Source organism: Mugil cephalus, chromosome 3 (genome assembly GCF_022458985.1).
Source record: "Mugil cephalus isolate CIBA_MC_2020 chromosome 3, CIBA_Mcephalus_1.1, whole genome shotgun sequence".
NCBI lineage: Eukaryota > Metazoa > Chordata > Actinopteri > Mugiliformes > Mugilidae > Mugil > Mugil cephalus.
Window position 1 is genome coordinate 22854906 of NC_061772.1, and position 21534 is coordinate 22876439.

Below are 21534 nucleotides of genomic sequence, written 5' to 3' on the forward strand. Positions count from 1 at the left end.
TGTTAGAGAAATGATGAATGTGCTATTATTGATATGCCCAAATGAAGAGCGAATAGCGAATAGATGAACTCAATTAAAGTCTCCACATTCATACTGAACTGAACAGTGAAGATAAAGGGTTATAATATTGTGCTCGCAGCTAGTCTCTTAATTCTTCCACATTTGTATCATCATGTATTCCTTTTTGCACTCACTCCACCTTCCTTTAGGCATTTATCACGTTACTCACCATTAATCTCTGTACCTCTGTGCAGACATCAACGAGTGTGAACGGCCAGGTATCTGTGGTCCAGGCCAGTGCTACAACACTATTGGTAACTACACCTGCATCTGCCCTGTGGACTACATGCAGGTCAACGGAGGAAACAACTGCATGGGTAGGCGCGCTCGCACACGTGGATCAACAAAATGTCAACGTCACGCTGGCGCCTTTTTTTACGTTTAATCTCCTCTCCCCTGCTTCTTTCTTTAAACGCACACAGACATGAGGAAGAGCTACTGCTACAGGAACTTTTACTCTGACAACGGGACATGCGACGGGGAGCTGACCTTCAACATGACCAAAAAGATGTGCTGCTGCTCCTACAACATCGGCCACGCGTGGAATAAACCCTGCGAACAGTGTCCCGTGCCAAGCACCGGTGAGGTCTCACGCTGTGTATGCTAACACACCGTTATTTAAGGAACTGAAAAATTAGCTTTCGTCATCTCATATCTTATTCGCGCTCTAGATGAGTTCGCCATCCTGTGCGGCAGTGAGAGGCCCGGATATTATATTGACATCACCACCGGACGCGTCATTGGTAAGAGCTTCCAGTTTGAATGTCTGTGTGATTGAAGTCATATTTTTCTAATCCACTTCTTTTCCTTGTGGGGTAGATATTGACGAGTGCAGAGAAATCCCAGGAGTGTGTGAGAACGGAGTGTGCATCAACATGATCGGCAGCTTCAGGTGCGAGTGCCCCATCGGCTTCATCTACAACGACAAGCTGCTGATTTGCGAAGGTAACGTCGAAACAGTTCGCAAGCTTTCACCAGATCTGTGTTTTTACATCTGCGCCCTGTGTTTGAACACTTCTATCTGTGCTGCTGGCAGATATTGACGAGTGTCAGAACGGGCCGGTTTGCCAGCAGAACGCAGCTTGCCTGAACATGCCAGGAAGCTACCGCTGCGAGTGTAAACCTGGATATCGCTTCACTCCCACCGGACAGTGTTTAGGTAAGGCTGCGCTGAGATCACTTCTGAATTTTAAATAAGTAAAAGATATGGCGCGTGGTTGCCAGCTTTCATTCAGCCTTCAGCGGTTTAGTCAACGCCTCCTACTGACTTTCGTAGAAATTATACAAAATGGGTGGAAACGTGGAGCACGATTAGAGAAAAGATTAGAAGAAGCGGCCAAAAATCTGCTGTCTCCAATGAGAATGATACCGACTTCTCTGCGTCTCTCTGTGGCCCAGTGTTGCCTTTCCTCCTCGAGCTCTTTAATCAAACTCCGTTGTATGAAACTCTTTGAACTGCACATTCTTTGCCAGCTATGTGCCAAAGATAAAGCACCCGGGGCAGCGCAGTGACAGTCGGTCTGATGGAGAACTCTTCATGGTGGGCTTGTTATTAAGGAGGAGAGAATGTGAAGCATGTGTTGAGCTGTTGAACATGTGCTGCAGCATATCTAAAAACTTGTTGCTGTCAGTTTGCAGAGGCCAGGCCGATAAGCAAATGTTAAATCAACATCCTGTTTTGCTTCCTGCTTTTCATGCAACTCTTAACAACAGAGCAGGCTCCAGGCTCCAGTGAGAGAAAATTTAAACTGTGTCTGGAGATAAAAATACCCTTTATTAATGAGATATTGTTTTTACTTCAGTTTAATAATAATGCTGTTATGCCGGTATTATTATTTACAAGAGAGTGAATACTGTGTTTTGAAGCATTATCCCATATTAACATGTTTAAATCAATTATCACAAGGGCTTAAACTCATATTATAATTTTGTGTTGTTTCGGGTGTATAGTAACACTCGTGCATGTCACATGTGACTTCACATATAAATAGGAATAAAATATGTGTCCACAGATCAGCCACAACAATAAAACCAATGACAGTGAAAGTGAATAACATTAACCTTCTTGTGACAATTCCAAGATGGCAGATGTTTGGACTTAAACACATAGCACCCCCACCCCATAGCAACGAGACTCCTTGGTGCCAGCAGGCATCCTCAGCCGGATGCAGCCTGACGCAGACACACACAAAAAACTACGGCTACACCTACAAAATAGGAAAGTGGTCGTAATGTTATGCCTGATCGGTGTACACAGCGCGCCCTTGCACTTTGGGTCATTTAAGCTTAACAAGACACCTGTTTGAGGACAAAATAAACGATTTAGATTTATGTCTGCAGAATTATGGGCCTTGAAAGAGTTTCAAAAACACCCATCCAATATCCACATCATCTAAATTTTACATTGCATAACATTGGTTTTGCTCCTTTTTCCAGACCGTAACGAGTGCCTTGAGAACCCCAGCATATGCAACCCCGGCCAGTGCATTGACACGTTGGGAAGCTACCGCTGCCTTTGCCCCAACGGCTTCAAAGCAACGCGGGATCAGTCCATGTGTGTCGGTAAGCTGGGCCTCCCTTTTCTCCTCCTGTGTGGGGTAACGTCAGCACAGCCTGCGATAAAACTGCCCAAATGTCGCCCTTTGCGTTTCAGACGTGGACGAGTGCGAGAGACAACCCTGTGGCAACGGGACCTGTAAGAACACGGTGGGCTCCTACAACTGCCTGTGCTACCCCGGCTTTCAGAACTCTCACAACAGCGACTGCATAGGTCCGTGAGTCTGTGGATGCGATTGACTGAAAAAGACTAAAATATCGTCCGGCTTTTTGTGATGCATTGCTGTTTGATTGATGATCAGATGTCGATGAGTGTTCGACGCAGAGGGGCTTGTGTCGAAACGGACAGTGCGTGAACACCGTGGGCACCTTCCACTGCGTGTGCAATGATGGTTACGAGCTCTCTTTGGACAACAGATTGTGTACAGGTACGACACCACAATTCTTCAGTTTTTTATATTTTCCTGCTTATGATATATAAACGTTTTTTTAGTAAATCTGCTGTATATTCCCTTTCTCCCCAGATATTAATGAATGTGCAGTGAATCCGGGCACATGTGGTGCAGGAACTTGTCTGAACCTGGACGGCTCGTACAGGTGCATCTGCCCACCTGGCTACTATCTCCATGAGGAAACGTGTGAAGGTACAGCATCCTAAAGCCAGTCCTTTCTGCATCATGGTCAAGAAACACGTAGAACAAAAACAGGATTTTCTTTACGGAGTGGTCAGTCTCCTCACAGGCAATGCAGAGTGCACCTGCTTACGTTCAGTATGCGCAAATCAAAACTTAGCTCTGCTGAGTTGTACAAGAACAGAATAGGCTTTGCTGCATACTCCTTCTCTTCACACACACCCCTCTTCTCCCCTTCACACGTGGGAGTGGGCCCGAGCCAGGAACTCTTGGATTGTTTATACAGTGGGGCTGATGAAGAGATATTCGGCAGACTTTAACACATTCCTGCTTTGTGCTCTGTTCCTGGAAGCAGGGAGGAACAGCAGTGAGTTCTTAGCATTAGCAGCAGCTGGTCATCGTGATTAGTGAACATGTAAAATTGAACCTATTCCAGATCATATACCCTCATCCAGCTGTACATTAATAAGACTACATTTAGTTTTCTCATAGACAGTGGCTTAACGATGAGTCGCAGGTTGATGTTATCCCCACGGATATGACAATACTGTAGTTCAAAGACAAATTAAACTGAAATCTAATGGTGCAAATTAAGAATGGGTGATTCACTTTTCCTTTTTGTGTGTCAGATATCGACGAGTGCTCCCAGTCTCCTGAGATGTGTGTATTTGGAACGTGCGTCAACGTCGAAGGAAGCTTCACCTGCTTGTGCCCAGAAGGCTTCCAGCTCTCTGCCTCTGGACGCAGATGTTTAGGTATTTTTTTTTTCTTTGTGTGTGTGTGTGTGTGTCTGGGTTGAGAAAGAGGAGGCCGCTAAAGCTTATGAAGCTACGTTATGCATAGCGAGTACCAGTGGAGACGAAGCAGCAGTCAGACTTTTCCTGCTCTTTCATGATAGCACACTTTGTTCCAGCTGGTTCTGCTGCCGGTGCTTCAACAAGGCCAAGGGTGGCTCTGAACAGATCACTTTTCCATTTCCTCACTTGTGTGCGTCTGTGTGTGTGTTTATGTACATATGTGTGTTTTTGGGTGGGGTGGGGGCACGCTGAGTCCTCTGTTAGGGAGTTCCCTCTCCAAACACTGAAGTGATGACATCATCAGTTCAGTGAGGCAGTTTACAGTTAGCATTTCACTTCTCTCTGCAGTCTCAGAAGTGCTCGACTGAAGGAGATAAACAGCAGGAGCTGGGTGGGGAGTGAGCAACACTGGCACCAAAGGGGGTTTCTAGACAAGGACAAAGCCTGTCCTGCTGCGAAAACACTTTGTTTGGTTAAAAACAATGAGAAATAATGATAAAAGTCATTAAAATAAAAATAGCGAAACCTGTATCATATTAAGGTTACATCTACATCAAGTATTTATTAATACGATTGTTCCAGTTAAATACACAAAAAAAAAATCAAGTCTGTGCAAAGGACATAAGAAGTCCTATTAATGTGTTTTTTTATTATTATTATTTTAGTCTTTAATGGTGGTAGAAACATGGGGAGAGGGGGAAAGAAGGCGATGACGTGTTCCATACTTGTGATATTGCAGTGACAGTATTTGGTATGTGTCTCAACCGCTTGGCTGCAGGGACTCTCCAATTAATGATATGTTTCAAATTATAATGATGTAGTGGTTTGGCCAATACACACAATCATGACCATTAAACATCTGTCATCATCTTTAGAGTCGTTACCAAGTGTTGATTTATTTCACAGCTTAACTTTCTAATTTTGTAGGATTTTAGCTTTTTTTCCCCTCAGTATGTCCCTCAGTAGTAAAGTGTAGTATTGTGTTTTTTTCTGGTGAACAAGCAATTATTTAGTGTCTTATATTTCAGCGTAAAAAATTAGAGTGAGATATGTGGGTTCAAGTGGTGATGCGTAGACATGTGCGCTCACACACTTGCACAACGGCTGCGCTCAGAGCACCATCAATCTCTTTCGCGGAAAGGCTGACGAATCAGTTTCACGGTGGAAAGTAACGTGACACTCATTGACATTCTCCTAACAGCACCAGGTGCTCGTGTGTGTGATCGTTGCCTTTAAGCCAGGTGTGTGTGCATGTGATCAAAGGTGGTCAGAAAGCTTATTTGTGTTGAGTTCAGTGAAGGCCGGTGCTTGCAGGAGAGCGCGGCCATATGCTTCACATTACGCCTGCCTAGTCCAGGACGAAGAAGGCAAATATGGATTGCTCAGTAGAGATAATTGACCAAGAGTCAAGTCACCTTAAAGTGCATTAAATGTCAGGGTCCTGTTGGCATTTTGATCAATATACAGTACAAGTTAGCATGGCACTTCTGCCATTTTAAGGGTCGTGGGCAGGAGTGCTACCTTGGGCGCAGCTTTAACCTCCTGAGACCCTGCACCCTCACATTAAGTTTTATGTTTTATTGCAGCTTATTCTGCTTCATTTAAAACCGTTGTCCTCGTTAGTGGACACTTTAGTCTGCCACCTAGTGGTAGCAAAGTGTTAATACACTAATCAGTAAAAACATGATAGCGGACATTTCATTGGATTTGCTCTACAGACAATCACAGAACAAAACCTCATCAAGTTCTACGGTTAAAACTTATTTATTTGTGCTTATTAACATTTCTAGTTTGATTTGACCTGCAAATTAACAAATTTTATCAGAAGCAACGAGCTACAACCTCGCTAATTAGCAAGTACTCATTTGAAGACGTTCATTGTTCGCCATTCTGGTTTTGTTCAGGCATGTACAGGTATTAAAATAAACAGTTTTATATTTTTTCACACATTGGTGACTTTTTTATAATATAAATAATGAAATAATCCCAAAAACTACTTCCTGTTGAAAGATGATGCTTAGTTTTTTAGGAGAAAGAAAAATTTTTAAAAAATGCATAGCAAACAAAAGCTTGAGTCTGAGGAGGTTAAAATTAAGTTCTGTGTGGTCACTGACCTCATTCTGACCTAAACATTGCAAAGAAGTCTGGAAAAAAAAAACATCCATGTAATATGGCGTGCTTGATTTTGCATTACTTTAAATTGAATGAAGGCCACACTATCTTAAACAGTAAAAAATTTTATAAAAAATAAATAAATAAATAACTACCTATGTGGCATTTGTACACAATGATTTTTTTTGACAAATTTTACTTTTGGGGGGCTAAGCAAATATATGTAAAAATAATTGTTTAAATAGATTAAAGAAATAAGTTGCCATTGGTGTGGTTGTGTTAATTAGCAGGGTTTAGCTATGTTGATAAGCATATTTATTACTATTTACTTGTTTTCCCGCTCTTTATGCAGTTGAAATAAAAAACCTTCCATCTCTCCCCCAGTGTTTGCAGTTTGATAAAAACAGAAATGGAAGTACTTAGAGTTAGCTCAGCTCATTTACAATGGTAAAACACAATAATGCATTGTGTAATGATGACCTAAAATAGTAACAGGGGGAAATTGTCAACCTGGTATCCAATACTCCATCACTCCATTTGTCCTTTGTTTATGTGTTAACCTTTAGATATCCGTGTGAACTACTGCTACACCAAGTTTGAAAATGGGCGCTGCCTGGCTCCGAAGCCTCAAAACACCTCTAAGGAAGTTTGCTGCTGCACTGGGATGCCCGGTCAGGGATGGGGAGACCCTTGTGAAATCTGCCCCAGCAAAGGAGAAGGTTTGTATTCTTCCCTGCATTTAGACTGCCACACACACACGAATGAATGACAACACTCGTGGACTGCATGGAAGCTCACAAACAAAACAATAATAATAACATCTCACTGTTCCAGAGGGATATATCCTTCTCTGTCCTAATGAGGGATATCAACGAGGGGATGATGACCATCCAAAAGGTATGTGTGCCACTAACACACAATCTTCCCTGCGTTGTCATGTTGTGGCTTATAATTTCAATCGATGTTGATATTTTTTATTGCAGATATCGATGAATGCCTCAATGATCCTTGCGAAAATGGCCAGTGCATCAACACGGACGGCTCGTTCCGCTGTGAATGTCCCATGGGATACCGCCTGGACATTAGAGGCGTTAAATGTGAAGGTAAGTTTACTTTCTCTTTAACTTTCCCGGTGTTTCCTCATCTTCCTCCTCTCTGTCAGCTCCATCTGCATGTGTGGATATTAACGTGGCATTAATGTGATTCTTCCAATGACTTTCTCCCAACTAGACACTAATGAGTGTGAGATCGGCAATCCCTGCGGAAACGGCACGTGCACTAATGTCATCGGAGGGTTTGAGTGTGCGTGCGACGACGGCTTCGAGCCCGGCCCGATGATGACCTGTGAAGGTGAGCGAAGCGCAATCTCAAACGCACGCTTCACCCGTGCAGGCTTTTCTCGTAACCTGTCGCTCTCCGTTCCTCGTGCAGACATCAACGAGTGCGCCCAGAACGCCCTCCTGTGCGCCTTCCGCTGTGTTAACGTGGTGGGCTCGTACGAGTGCAAATGTCCCACTGGCTACGTGCTGCGCGAGGACAAGAAGATGTGCAAAGGTACCGCAGCAGCTCACTCGTAGGCCTTCTCAGGCATGGTTGAATTTACTGGAGAACGTCGTACCTCGCAGAGACACGCTGGCCCCGTCCGTAAAACGTTACATAACACGCTATCACTGTGAGATCCTCAAGAGTTCTCCGTCCGGCATGGACTTAAAACACTCTAACCGGTCGAGACACTGTTTACACCTCCGCTCTCAGATAGCGCGGGCACCATGGCAACGGTCGTATTTGGGGGGAAGCGCAGAGACAGGAGGAACCTGTCAGTGTCTATAGCGTTGCTGTTTACATTAGAGCTCCAAACAGACCACCAGCTCTCCCACTGCGCGCCTGTTAGCACTATAGATATCGGTGTTGGAGTGGGCGTTTAGATTAAGCCCTGGAGTACTGTCATGAGTGTCTGTGTTACATCACTGGTGCGCCGTAATTGCTGTGCATGCATGCACACACACGGACTAGTTAAAATGTATGCGGCCCTTTTACTCTGGAGTTTTTCTCTTCCAGATCAGAACGAGTGCGAAGATGGCATAGATGACTGCGAGAGCAGAGGGATGACCTGCAAGAACCTGATTGGTACATACATGTGCATCTGTTCTCCCGGATACACGCGCATGCCCAGTGGAGAGGGCTGCATGGGTAAGTATCACACTGTCCAACTGTAGGAAACACTTCATGTTGTCTTCATTTACACCACAGGCCAAAAGTTTGTTTTCTACATTAAAAGATCATAGTTTCACTGGTATACTTGGCATCAAAATATACATGATTATTATATAAAGAGTAAAGTTATTTTTGCTATAAGACGGAAGACATTTTTACTATAACCTCCTCTGGCTTTAAAAACAGCATGGCATATACAAGGCATTGGTTCCACATTGGATATTTGTTTGCAGACTCTCAAAAGCCCCAAAGAGTTAAAGTGAATAATCTAAACTGTAATTTTTTTGTAATTTTTTTTTTTTACTTTTGCACTGAAACGATAAAATTTCAATTTAAAGCAAAGTCTGATCATGCAGTAAATACATCCCAAAATACATAGAACTCATGCTGGTTTTTAAGAAGTGTATTATGAACAGAAACTTGAAGTTGCTTCCAAACTTTTGGCCTGTAGTGTACAGAAAATAAACCTGAGTTCATTCACATCGACGTTTGTTTTAGCATCTGACCTGGAGTGCAAATAAAAACAAGCGAGGACTACTGTATTAAGTACTTGTGTGGAAAAAGAATTCTATATTTAACTTTATTTTTTAATGTCCTCTTAAATTTTCTGGTTACTATGAAACATTTATCGCAGCCACACAAGCGACTCATCAAACGCTGAAGAATAAAGTTGGTTCTGGACACAGTGAATTCTTTTCACTTTTGCCGCAATTTTAATCAAATGATGAGAGCTCATATTATGATTTCTTTGGAGGAACATTGGCTTTGGCATCATTTAACTGAGATCAACATAACAGTCCGTTTTATATTTACACCGTGTGTGTGTATCTGTGTGTGTGTGTCTGTGTATATGTATTAGACCTGAATGAATGCACCAAACCAGGCGTCTGTAAGAATGGCCGCTGTGAAAACACAGTAGGAAGCTACCGCTGCAGATGCGACCAGGGATTCATCGCTAACCCAACACAGACAGAATGCATTGGTATGTAAATGAAGTTATACTATGTGCCCTTCTGTATATTTTACTTTTCACTGTGTTCTGACTTCATGTGTTTTTAGTTAAGCGTGAGGTTTTACCAGGATCTTTTGTTTCCTTGCTGCCCTTTTATTTTAGTTTACTGCAGTTTGTTCTCCTTAAATGAAGCCACCCTTTAAAATATTTTGGTTGCCTATTTACATGCTGGATGATATGAAATTGGATATTACAGTGGGGATGCCAGTTTGAGAGGCCAAAAAGTTTAAGAAAACAATGTTTTAAAAAGGTACCGTAATTAGTGGTTCTGGCATTCAGAACTTAAATTATCACCCATATCGCTAAGCATTTGGGTTTCCCTTGGAAACCAAAGACATCACACTGTATGTCTTATTTCATGTTGATTACTAGTTTATTTATATTTATTTTAGGTTTCCTTTTAATTTTGTCTCAGTGGGAATTCAACCTTTCCATGACGGTGTCCTTTGTCATGCTGGGGAAAAAAAAAAAAAACATGTGTCTATCATTATCAAGATAGGAGCAGGGAAATACTGTGAAAGCCTTCCTCTCTAGACTAAATATATCCCCATGGGTAACCGTGATGTCCTGAACTGGATGAGAAAAACCCCTGTCTATCTCAGTCCTCACAGACTGTAGTGATAGAGCAGTGTGGGTTATCTGTTTGCGTCTGGTGTGTGGTCCCGTCTGGGTTTGTTCGGTCTGCTTTCCCCAGGCCCACTTTTGTCTGTCACTCACTTCTCTTCCCCCGCCTCTTTCACCCCTCCAGATAACCGTGAAGGCTTCTGCTTCACTGAAGTTCTGACCACACTGTGCCAGATGACTTCTAGCAACAGGAACTTGGTGACCAAGTCTGAGTGCTGCTGTGACGGAGGCAGAGGATGGGGCACCAGCTGTGAGCTCTGCCCGCTGCCGGGGACCACCCAGTACAAGAGGATGTGTCCTCTGGGACCTGGGTACACCACGAGTGGCAGAGGTATCTTACTTAGTTTAAATGAATCGTCAATAAGAATAATTCAAATGTCCACGGCTAAATTTATCCAACTGGATGCTGTGGATCTTTCCTTGAAAACATCTGGTGTTTTGTCTCCCTTTTGCCATCAGTCTCTGTTGATATGGATTCATTATAATTTTCTTTGGTTTACATGCAGTCTTCATCTTCCAAGATTTATAACTCCCCTGCAGAGAGTCATTTTTGGTTATATAAGCAGATTGAACCCAGAAGGCAAGCAGACATTAATAGCAGAGATGGAAGGTCATCGGTTTAGAGGAACCCACGGAGCGAGATGTGGGGTGGGTAATGGAAGATGAAGCAATGAAAATAGAGGGGTTGTTAGGGGGGCGTTAAGAATTGAGACAGAGAGAGAGGGGTTAGACACACCTTTATAGGTAAGTGCAGGAAATAGAATTATGTAAAGCCCCTTTTTACATTTTAGTTTCAGTCTGTGACAACAAGTCCCCGCACGGAGCTCCCTTTTTTTTGTTTATACTAAAATAAGTGGACACCTCCAGATGAGTTGCTTTCTGACTAGTAGAGCATCCATTACTATACTGTACTACTATTTCTATATACTATATAATACTTAAATCAGTATTTATTTAAAAAAAAAAACAAAAAAAAACACTGATATGATTCTGGTTATTTACAAATGTTAGTGGTGGCCATGTTGAAACCTCTTGCGAAGCACTGATTTATATGCTGCTGGTAGAAATTTGTAATTTTATACCGTACTCTACACGCTCCATGTTTAACAAAATGCCTAGAAACACACGCTCACTAGCCAGTTCATTAGATACACTAGTGAAAATAAATGCATCCGTTCCCTGTCTGAAGGAAGCTTCTTGTTTTTGTCCAGACATTGATGAGTGTCGCGTGATGGGGAACTTGTGCAAGAATGGTCAGTGCATCAACACGCTGGGCTCCTATCACTGCGTCTGCAAAACCGGTTACACTACTGACATCAGCGGCACACTGTGTGTGGGTAAGGCTTAAATACACCTCCAGTGTTCGTGCTTTATTGACTACCTACCTACCTCAAGTTTTCATTCCTGCTGTCTAGTAAAGAGCTGAAAGTATTTTGTGTGGACTACCCACACAGTCGTCTGAAAAAATGCAGCCCGAGTCTGTCCGTCTCATCATCTCCCCTTATGGAATTTCTGGCCGCGGACTCAAAACTCCCTCTGTCTTTCACTTTTTCTGTCTCACCTTCTCCCTCTAGATGTGGATGAGTGCATACAGGCACCGAAGCCGTGTAACTTCATCTGCAAGAACACCGAAGGAGGCTACATCTGCTCCTGCCCTCGAGGATACATCCTGCAGGAAGATGGAAAAAGCTGCAGAGGTGACACACACATACAAAATGCCAAACAGAACCTCTAAATATTCAAGTCTAGCCCACATTAAGTTCAGTGCTCCCGAGATCCGTCGAGTTCAGTGACACGCTCTCATTGCTTGAGTGCGTTTTCAGGTTCCAGCTGCTGTAGTGCTGAGTGGCCTGGGCCCTCTGCCAGTGCTCTGCTCACCGTCCCGAGACGCTCAGTTTGAAGACGTGTACCATGCATCCGGGGTCTCTGACGCAGTTAATCTGTCTGGGTCTCTGTTTATCAGCCTTGTTTAGAAGTTTAAAGACGCGTGCTCACAGTGTTCACTTGTTTCAGGCCTTTTTCATATTTATTTACCACAGCTTTAGTGCCCCCCCCCCCCCCCCCCCCTCCTCCGTACCTCTCTGTGCTTCCGGTGTCTGGTTCATTGGCAGTTCATTTGTAGGTCAGTGACTGTAGAAGGACTGGAATTTGACTCAGAAAAGAGCAGCCCCCATACAGTCGTCTGTCAACTCCACTGTATCTTAAAAGCACTATAAAAAACAGTTAGCAGTCTTAACTCTTTTTTAAAAAAAATTCTATTTCATATTGCTTTTTTTTTTCCAGATCTGGACGAGTGTTCAACCAAACAGCACTACTGTCAGTTCTTGTGCGTTAACACCATCGGCGGCTTCACCTGCAAATGTCCTCCTGGCTTCACCCAGCATCACACGTCCTGCATCGGTAAATACACGCACGGAAGAACGAAGTTACACCGCACAAAAACAGGGACTCGCTACGTGTTTCACCCTGCGCCCACTTCAAACACACTTTGTCCTGTCACTTTGTAGCGTCTTATTCCAGCCCAGCTCATAACAGAGCCCTGAAGGACCGTCTCGTCTAACCTTTACATACTCATTTAGTGTTAATGGACTCCGCCTGATATCACTCTGGTCTTATTAGGCTGGGTTGTAGTCATGGCGGCTTTAGCGGTGCTTTGTTATGGAACATTGCTGTGGATCGCCATGGCTACCACAAGCTTTTTTCCAGACCATAAAGTGGCTCCCATGACGTCACGTCAAACCAAAGACAGGGAACCCTCAGCGCTGGCCAAGGGAATTACCCCAGGCAAATCGTTTGCTGTAGATTTGGAAATTTGTTATTAAATTATAATTAATGAGGTTGGAGAAACATACATGTGACGCGAGTCTCTGTTTGTCAGATTCTTCTTTAAAGCAGTGCTTGTCTGGGATCCATGCTTGGACTGCCTGGTAGTGTTTTGGGACAGTAGATACTCCCTCTGCGCTTTTGAGCACTGTTTCCCATATGTTGACCGTTGCACCGAGCGGAGATCTAAGTTGGGAACGTATTAGAGCACCTTTAAAAGGAAGAAATGATCTGTGACAAGATCCGGGATCGAACGTCTAACAGCTGTAGTGCAGAGATAACGAGATATTCTGGTTTTAGGTTCTCAGCAGCTCGAACAACGTGATTGTGTTCATATTGCATCGTTTTTAATCAGCACAGTGGAAGAAGTCAGTCAAAATAATGTACGCTGTTTCCACTTATTCCAATGTCAAGCATGAGCTTTCATGTTTACCTCCTCTGGTCTGATATAACATGTAAGAACCCTCGTGCAGACTGTGAGATTCTTTGTACCAACAACTCGTGCGGCCCTATTTTCACCTCTGCTTGGATTTTAAAGTGAAAAAAAAACACATCGAAACCAGGCTCATAATCAGTCTCTATATCACGTTTCCAGTTTTACCCATGTCTGAACCTCCCCGCCTCTCTCCGTAGACAACAACGAATGCGCAACGGATCCAAATCTGTGCGGATCCAATGGCGTCTGTCAGAACACCGCGGGAAGCTTCAATTGCGACTGCCAGCGGGGATTCTCACTGGATCCCAACGGACAAAACTGTGAAGGTCTGTGGACTGTTGGAATCAGCTTTGGTATCAGCTTAGTTACAGAAAGAAGACTCTTAACAGTGCTCTGCCGTGCGTTTGTCCCCAACAGATATGGACGAGTGTGACGGTAACCACAGGTGTCAGCATGGATGTCAGAACTTAGTGGGTGGATACAGATGTAGCTGTCCACAAGGCTACCTGCAGCACTACCAGTGGAACCAGTGTGTTGGTGAGTTATACTGTTTTTTTCATGAATATTAAATTGAATTTCTTTCAGTGCATCATTATTACCTTGTTGTTAAAATCTACAATGGCTTAAAGTTCTCGGCGAACAAGTATCAATCCTTCATTTCATAAAATAATTTGAGCTAATTCAAGCACAGAAAAAATAATTGTGTTATTTGTTTCCCTCTGTGAACCAAAATAACAAGATTAGCTGGTTAAACCTCTATTTTTAGTGTTTAGAGTCTATTCCCGTATGAACAACATTCGTGGCAGCCGTTCCCAGTATTGTTTGTGTCCTTTAACCAGAATGAACCCTTGTGTGTTTACTTCCCATCCACTTCCCATGTCCCAGATGAGAACGAGTGTCTGAACAGCCAGATCTGCGGGGGAGCGTCATGCCACAACACCCTTGGGAGTTTCCGCTGCCTCTGCCCCACTGGCTTCAACTACGAGCAGACCAGCGGAGGCTGCACGGACGTCAACGAGTGCTCCACCAGCCAGACCCCCTGCAAGTTTGGATGTTCGAACACGGACGGGGGCTACCTCTGCGGATGCCCGCCTGGATACTTCCGTGCAGGACAAGGGTACGTGAAGTGGGTGATTGCGAGTGAAATCTGATGTAGGTATTTCTGTCTGAGCGGTGGTTTTGTTCTCGTCGTTGTAGACACTGTGTCACAGGCCTGGGCTTCACAAGTGGCGCCCCGGGTGGAGGACAAGGAGGTGAGGAGGACGATAATTCACTCTCACCCGAGGCCTGCTACGAATGTAAGATCAACGGCTATCCCAAGAAGGGACGCAAACGTCGCAGCACCAACTCAACACATGGGGATCCTGTGGATAACCTGCAGGTAATCTGTATACACTGATCAGGCAAAACATTGTGACTACCTGCCTGATATTGTATAGGTCTCCCTTGAGCCTCCAAAATGGACATGGGCCTTCTGAGGCCCGTGTTCGGGATCTAAAACTTAAACTTCCTTTTAAAGTGGGAGGGTCTCTACCCTCTCTGACACTGATGTGCTCAACTCCAGCAAAGATTTGCTGAGTCCAAGGAACTTCTAGTAAGTTGCAAGAGTAACCTAAGGTTTTATGATTTGGTTACAGTCATTTAGTGTTTAGTTTATGTTAAAAAATGAATGGTGGTCAGGGTTACACTGAACATTAGAGCACCTTATTACTTGTATCTTGTCAACATAGCAGTCATGTACTATTACTACGCCATGTCATTTTACATCTCTTTTATTTACTCTACATCATAGGTCTTCAACAGGGGGTCTGTGGAAGCAGTGCAGGGGGGTTCGCAAAATCTTTGGTTGATTAGACATTTTTTATATATATATGTATATTTTTTAAATTTCTTTAAACACACATTAACATTAATCGTACGTAGTAGTATAGTAAAGAGATAGCTTAATATTGAATGCAAAATGATAGTGATAATGTATATTTATAAATAGCACTAGGCCGAGTTTAATATAGAACCCATATAGTTGGTAGGGGGTCCCTACTTAATCTCCATCAGTTTGGGGTCCTCAGCCTGAAAAACGCTAAAGAGCCCTGCTTTACATATCCTCTATCTACTGCATCAAGTCTGACCACATTTCCTCTCTGCAGCTGACTGAGAAGGAGACGATCAGCCTGGCCAGTTTGGACATCGAGGACACTCTCCAGTTCCACCTGAACATCAGTGACCTGAGCAACCGGGACCAAATCCTCGTCTTCACCCCAGCCTTGTCCACTCTCAGCGACCATGTACGCTACAGCATTGACTACGGAAACGAGGAAGGCTATTTCAAAATCAACCAGAGGGAAGGGATCAGCTACCTGCATTTGAGCAAGAAGAAGGCCCTGGTGCCGGGGGCGTACTCCCTTCAGATTAGCAGTATGCCCCTCTACAGGAAGAAGGAGCTGGCTGAGCTGGAGGACCAACATGATAAAGACTACCTCACAGGACAGCTGGGAGACATACTGAAGATGAGGGTGCAGATCATTCTCCATTAACCATCACAAGACTGAGAGAGGCAGATGTTGCCAGCGGCTGCTGATCCAGTGTCATTCTCACACTCTCCAAAAAAGGCTAAACATTTCTGACTCTGGGTCAGTAGTTAGGGGGAACTTCTACTTGCTCCAACAGCGAGAACGGCTCACCACCAAAGAGACAAGAAGGGGTTTTTGGGGGGGAAGGGAGGGACTGGGTTATTTGATTACCAAAGATGATTCTGCATATCATAGATACAATTTCTGCGGAAAATGCCAGCTGAAACGGGGCAGTATGGAAGATTTCAGTCAATGAAACACATATTGTCCGGCATCACAACTCCCGCTGCGCTCAAAGCACTGGAGAGGGTGTGAATAGGGTTTTTAATTGTAGGGTTAATGTTGTATAATGATATGTGGAATCTGATGCCACTTTGAAGGGCATGTGGACTGCAGAAAGCTCTAAAGGCTGATATTTTTTTTTTGTTTTGTTTTTTTGTTTTAAAGAACTCAGCTTAGGTTGAAGAAAAAAGGGGCGAGTCCCAATAGTCTGAAATAAATTCATTTCCTCCCCTCACGTAAATGACTGAACAAACCCAGATACGTGGAAGTTGACATTTCACTCCTTCCCCTGGTTTTAACTTAACGGAGTGAAGACGATAAAGATTGAGAATAATTAGGAGAGGAAAGGAAAAACCACAATGGACTATTGAGATTTAGCCATGTCTGAGATTAAATGACTCCTACTGCATATTTAAACTACGCTTTTCCATCTTTCCTACTGACTAGAATAATTCATATTTACTGGTGCTAGCAACACTTCCACGTAGACTTGTGAATGCACTGCACTACTATACAAAACTCCGTAGTCAACAAGATACAATCTCATCAGCCATTCTGAAGATTTCATGTCTTTGCAACCGTAACAGCTAGCTTCATAGCCTGTCTGCTCTCCTCTATACTACATGTAAATTGTGTTTATACTGTAATAATCAATGCCACTTTTTAATCTATGAAGCATTTGTAAACTAGAGGAAGCCCCTGGAATAGAGGGTGTCATAATGGTGCTTATAATGACCAACTACTTCCTTTGTAAACTGTGTATACATACACACACACACACACACACACACACCTGCACACACGAAAAACACGTTGATGATGCCAAACCTGGGCCTTCATGATTATGCACTGAGGTCTTCGTGGCCACACATCCTCTCACAAGTAAAATCAGTGCTGCATTGCCACGGACCAGCCTGACACCAGTCTGTGTTCTCTGTTCACATCAGTGAGGGTTTAGTTGTAAATTCACAATAAAACATTTTTGGTGTACATGTACTCGGTGCTGTGGTTTCCCCTTTATCCAGGTTGTATTACGATCGTAATCGAGTTCAACAGGCTGCTGCTGCTGCTGGCTTCATGATAGAGGACTCTTCTGCAGTGCAGCATGAGCTCTGAATGTTTCAGTTCTGACATTATACTGGTGGAATCAGTTATGGAGTTCAGTTTTAGGCCATGATATAATTCTTGTCCTGTACCGCCCCCATGTGGGCATTTGTGGAAAGTCACCATTTGAACACAACACAAGTCAAGTGGAAACTTAAAAAAAAACATTGGTGTCAGGCTCAGTAAAAGCACCAGACTCACAAAGTACAAAATATTGTCTTTATTTGAACACTGAACACTAAACACTAAACATATATAATATGACGTAACTCTCTTAGAAGCTTTCAGTTGCGTCCAGTGGATCCAAAACCTCCAGCACCACGTTCTGTCTCATCAAGTGTCTGAAAGAAAACACATTTTATTATTATTACTTAATTATTCATGTTAATCTGATGAAATAAAATACAACAGAAAATATGAAAAAATGTTCATTTTAAATCTAGCAGTCATGTTAAGGCTGTACTTTGTGGGGCTGTTTATTTTTTTATCCTGTTCATTAAAATATATGAGGCAGGCAACAGTACAATTCAACAGCAACCTCAAATTACCACATATTCCAAACTATGTTGACAAAAATTGACATTATTACCTTTAAGGAGTTTGTATTCATTGCAGGAATGCTTCATCCATTTTTAGTTAAGTGTATCTAATAAACTGGCACTAGAGTGTTTATTTGTGTACAATAATGACACTGCAGTTTACCTCTTGTTCCATCAGATCTGGGTAGCAGATCCTCTCACACACCAGCTGTGCCACTCGGTCACCTTTCTTCACTGAAAGAGGAATAGAAACCAAGAAAAAAAAAACACTTATATATGCATCGTTTCATAAAGCGCTTTAGTTTTTATTCAGTTTGTGTCTTGCAATCTCTTAAAAAAATGTGCAAGCAGGAAGTTGATTCAATTTTAAAGATAACTTTGGTTCAGCTTTGTGGTCCAACTGGTTTGCATGAATGCAGTTTCGGTATCAGACATGCGAAAGTCTCATTAAACCTTTTGTATGCACAGAAAAGTCTAAAGGTTTATGAGTTTAGATTTGTATAACACACAATGCCACGAGGCAGGAATCTGTTCCATATTCAATAAACCTGTACAGCCAGAGTCACAAAGAACTATCTGCACTAACGAGAAGTCCTGCATTAGATGCCAACACCACAGAGTCCTGAACTCATCGAGTAGCCAGTGTGGCATTAGACATGGACTAAATGTACATGCTGATGCTGGCGATGAAAAAAGGCGACGGTCCAATTTACTAACACCACCACTCACCTTCAAACGTCTCCTTGCTGAAGTTGAAGAGCACAACGCCCACATTTCCTCTGTAGTCCTCATCTACAACTCCAGCTGAGGGAGAACAAACACATTAATTAAAATGGCTAACGTGACGAAGGTTATCGCTACTGCCTCATAATAATTTCATTAGGTAAGTAGAAAGACTCACCACCGACATCAATGAAGTGCTTTGCCGCCAGTCCGGATCTCGGTGCTGGGGAGGAAATAACAGTTATGGGCGGGTGTATCTAACTACAACAGCTCTGAACTCAAATGGAGTTCGTAGACACAGGAAGGACAATATATTATTGTGTCAAACACTCACCCACTCTCCCATAGCAGCCATGTGGAACTGCTATCTGAATGTCTGTCTTCACAATGGCCTTATCCATGGGACCAATGGTGTAATCGTATGCACTGTTAAAATACAAAGTGAGGTTAGCTGGTTTGCATTCGCTTTATCGCCATCTAACAGACGACCAGGAAAGAAATTATCTATGCAGTAGGACAAATTAAACATTAACAATTAGTAAAGTAATATCTGCAGCTGTGTTTTCATTTATTCTATTTTTTTGATGTTGTTGTTTACAGCATGTGGCCACAATATTAAAAAGCTGCACAAACTGATTTACCATTAGTCATCAGTAGAACCAAATACAATTTTAATTATTATTTTTAAAGTACAACCAACCTGTAAAGGTCATATCCTGCTGCTTTAGATGAGCCCCTGGTAGGTGTAGTGGCATGCTCAGAGAGTTTGGCAAATTTAAGGACTGGTCTTTCTTCTTTTGTTTCAATCCTTGCCTTCTTTGATGGAGAAACTGCAGACGCGTCTGTAACCTCTAGGGCGGGCATGTTGTCAAATAGTTTAGAGTTCAAAGAAAGAAAAAAAAAACCTAAAGCACGCTAAATAATTTGTGCAGACTAAAGACTAAGTAGCTGCAGACAAAGAGACAGCAATAACTGCTTCTGCTCCAGTTTCTTGGCGCGCTCTTGATTTTGCCGCGCAGGAAGTTGCGCCGCCAAATAAGCCCCTCCTCAAAACGTTATCACCCGGATATGAAACAAACCGGCTAAACAGGCTAAACATGTAGTAGAATTAAGGGCAAAAGCTTACCACAACACTAAAGCACTGTAGTTAGCACTGTGCTCTGTTCTGTAGCGAAATGAAAAAAGAAACCTTAGTAGGTTCCGTAACCGCGGCAACAGTTCCCAAAGAATGTCGCTCAACCGGTTCTCGCGAGAGTTGATGCAGATGTAAACATTACTTTACTTCCGATATGTAAAAAAAAAATGCATTAGCCTGCTAACGCAAATGAAAACTGCCAATGACTAATAAGCCTCGCTTTATTCATACATTACATTAAGACGTAGCCTGTCACGTCTTTGTTAACGCGGCCAGACAGAGAAGTTATAACGTCGCGTAATGAATTCACAGCGGTCAGTTACAAAATGCTATCAAAGGCTATCAAAGCTAACGTCAACTTTGTCCATCTTAACCTCTTGCTTGCCTTTGTTTTTAGTGATCATTTGAGTGCGGATGTCTCTTCTCAAGAAATGTGGAGCAGCATAAAACAACGACGAGCATAGCTGAAGTCCCTTTAGCCTTGGCAACAGCGGTGGCATAGTGTTATACTGCTCAGACCGGCTCAGCTCAGCTGACCACCTCCCAGCCTTTCAGGTTAGCTACGCTCCTCCTCCTCCTGCTGCACCCTGAGTCACGCAATCCACAATGTCAGATCAAGCTGACAGCTGAGGTCAACAAAAACGTTTAATTGGATAGAAATGTAGGAACTGTGCACTGTTTTGAAACGTCTGGGTGGTTTGTAGATGTAATTTAACTGGACATTTAGTCATTTTGCCTGATATCACACCAGAAGTCACCCATTCCGTGGTCATTATCTGATAACAGGGTTAAATATAGAGTCAATAATGTTTTAAAATCATTTGGCAGTGCTCATTATGTAATTATGTGATGATGTAAGGATAATCTGACGACTTTGTCCCCAGTTTCTTAATCATCTTGCTGTACTTGTGATCATCGTTTCAGATCTGAAATATTAAATCCATTGCTGCACCTGTGGAAATACATTACAGACTAAATCTACATAAATCATTGTTCATCTTCAAATAATAACATACTTATAAATGCATACATTTGTATCGGTTTGTACGAAAGTGCTCTGATTTAAATAAAGTGGAAAAAAAGTGAATACAGTTGAGTGAAAACAAAAGACTCAATAAATGCATTTAAAAATGCCATTAAAATTATAGTATAGAACATAAATTGTGCATGTGATGAATTCTTGATAATATATCAAAATATTATATAATAAAACAGGTCCTATAAAATTGATTAATAATAAACCAAAACAAGATCAACATTGGATTATAAAGAGATTAAAGAATGCTTGCAAAAAGAAAAACACATTTTATTGAGAATTTCTAAAACAGAGAACCAAAGAGGCAAGAAATGAATATAGAAACAAGCTAACAACTATTGTAAGAAGATCTAAGAAACACTATCATAAAATATTAGATGATAATAAAGACAATGTTAAAGGTGTTTGGACAAGAAAAATGACATGAATGAGGTGATTAATTGTTTTTTTAAATAAGTTCTTTGGTAATGCAGGGCCTGAATTGTCTTCAAATGTAAAAACAAAAAATCAGCCAGGAAGGGTACAGCTGCTGCCAGATTGCCAGGAAGTGCAGATGCATCCTGATCCGTTTGTGCAGGGACACCCCCCGAATGACATCACAGGAGCTCCAACAGTAGTGGTCAAACCAAACTGGTGTTCAGTGTTCCACCGGCAACGTGGTCGACTTTTAGATCATAGCTTAAGGTCCTACAAGGCTGTCCAGAAGCCCCTGATCAATGAGAGACAGGGGTCAGCGTCGTCGGGCCCAAGCACAAAAGAACTGGACAGTCAGGAACTGGAAGAAGATTCTGTGGTCAGATGAGTCCAGCTTCCAGCTTTATCTGCCTCCTGCTAAGGTGAGGGTACTCAGAAGACCAGGTGAAGCATTATCTCCAGCAT

General features: G+C 42.7%; 2 protein-coding genes across 4 annotated transcripts in view; one reads left to right on the plus strand and one right to left on the minus strand.

The window, feature by feature from the left end:
* The window catches only part of fbn1 (fibrillin 1), a 59259-nt gene extending 42145 nt beyond the window's left edge, over positions 1–17114 (plus strand). For both annotated transcript variants that reach the window (XM_047580049.1, XM_047580050.1), the window contains 26 exons: positions 255–377; positions 483–641; positions 732–803; positions 880–1005; positions 1097–1219; positions 2497–2622; positions 2714–2830; positions 2919–3044; positions 3141–3260; positions 3878–4003; positions 6724–6876; positions 6992–7054; positions 7141–7260; positions 7388–7507; positions 7589–7711; positions 8216–8347; positions 9231–9353; positions 10132–10338; positions 11219–11344; positions 11582–11704; positions 12291–12407; positions 13464–13592; positions 13684–13803; positions 14152–14383; positions 14464–14647; positions 15414–17114. In XM_047580049.1, the coding sequence (XP_047436005.1) occupies positions 255–377; positions 483–641; positions 732–803; positions 880–1005; positions 1097–1219; positions 2497–2622; positions 2714–2830; positions 2919–3044; positions 3141–3260; positions 3878–4003; positions 6724–6876; positions 6992–7054; positions 7141–7260; positions 7388–7507; positions 7589–7711; positions 8216–8347; positions 9231–9353; positions 10132–10338; positions 11219–11344; positions 11582–11704; positions 12291–12407; positions 13464–13592; positions 13684–13803; positions 14152–14383; positions 14464–14647; positions 15414–15800 (3677 nt within the window). In that variant the 3' untranslated portion in view covers positions 15801–17114. The remainder of the gene's footprint in view (positions 1–254; positions 378–482; positions 642–731; positions 804–879; positions 1006–1096; positions 1220–2496; positions 2623–2713; positions 2831–2918; positions 3045–3140; positions 3261–3877; positions 4004–6723; positions 6877–6991; positions 7055–7140; positions 7261–7387; positions 7508–7588; positions 7712–8215; positions 8348–9230; positions 9354–10131; positions 10339–11218; positions 11345–11581; positions 11705–12290; positions 12408–13463; positions 13593–13683; positions 13804–14151; positions 14384–14463; positions 14648–15413) is intronic.
* A 313-nt stretch (positions 17115–17427) lies between these two features.
* dut (deoxyuridine triphosphatase) lies at positions 17428–20189 on the minus strand. 2 transcript variants are annotated; one of them, XM_047580051.1, is made up of 7 exons: positions 20005–20189; positions 19185–19335; positions 18819–18910; positions 18663–18707; positions 18491–18565; positions 17925–17995; positions 17428–17563 (listed from the first exon to the last, which is right to left on the minus strand). In XM_047580051.1, exons 1-7 carry the CDS (start codon positions 20117–20119, stop codon positions 17507–17509), a joined length of 606 nt encoding a protein of 201 aa, XP_047436007.1. In that variant the 5' UTR covers positions 20120–20189; the 3' UTR covers positions 17428–17506. The 2 variants fall into 2 exon arrangements, with proteins under 2 accessions (XP_047436007.1, XP_047436008.1); XM_047580052.1 differs by lacking the exon at positions 20005–20189 and having other exon boundaries at positions 19185–19997.
* Positions 20190–21534: the final 1345 nt, after the last annotated feature.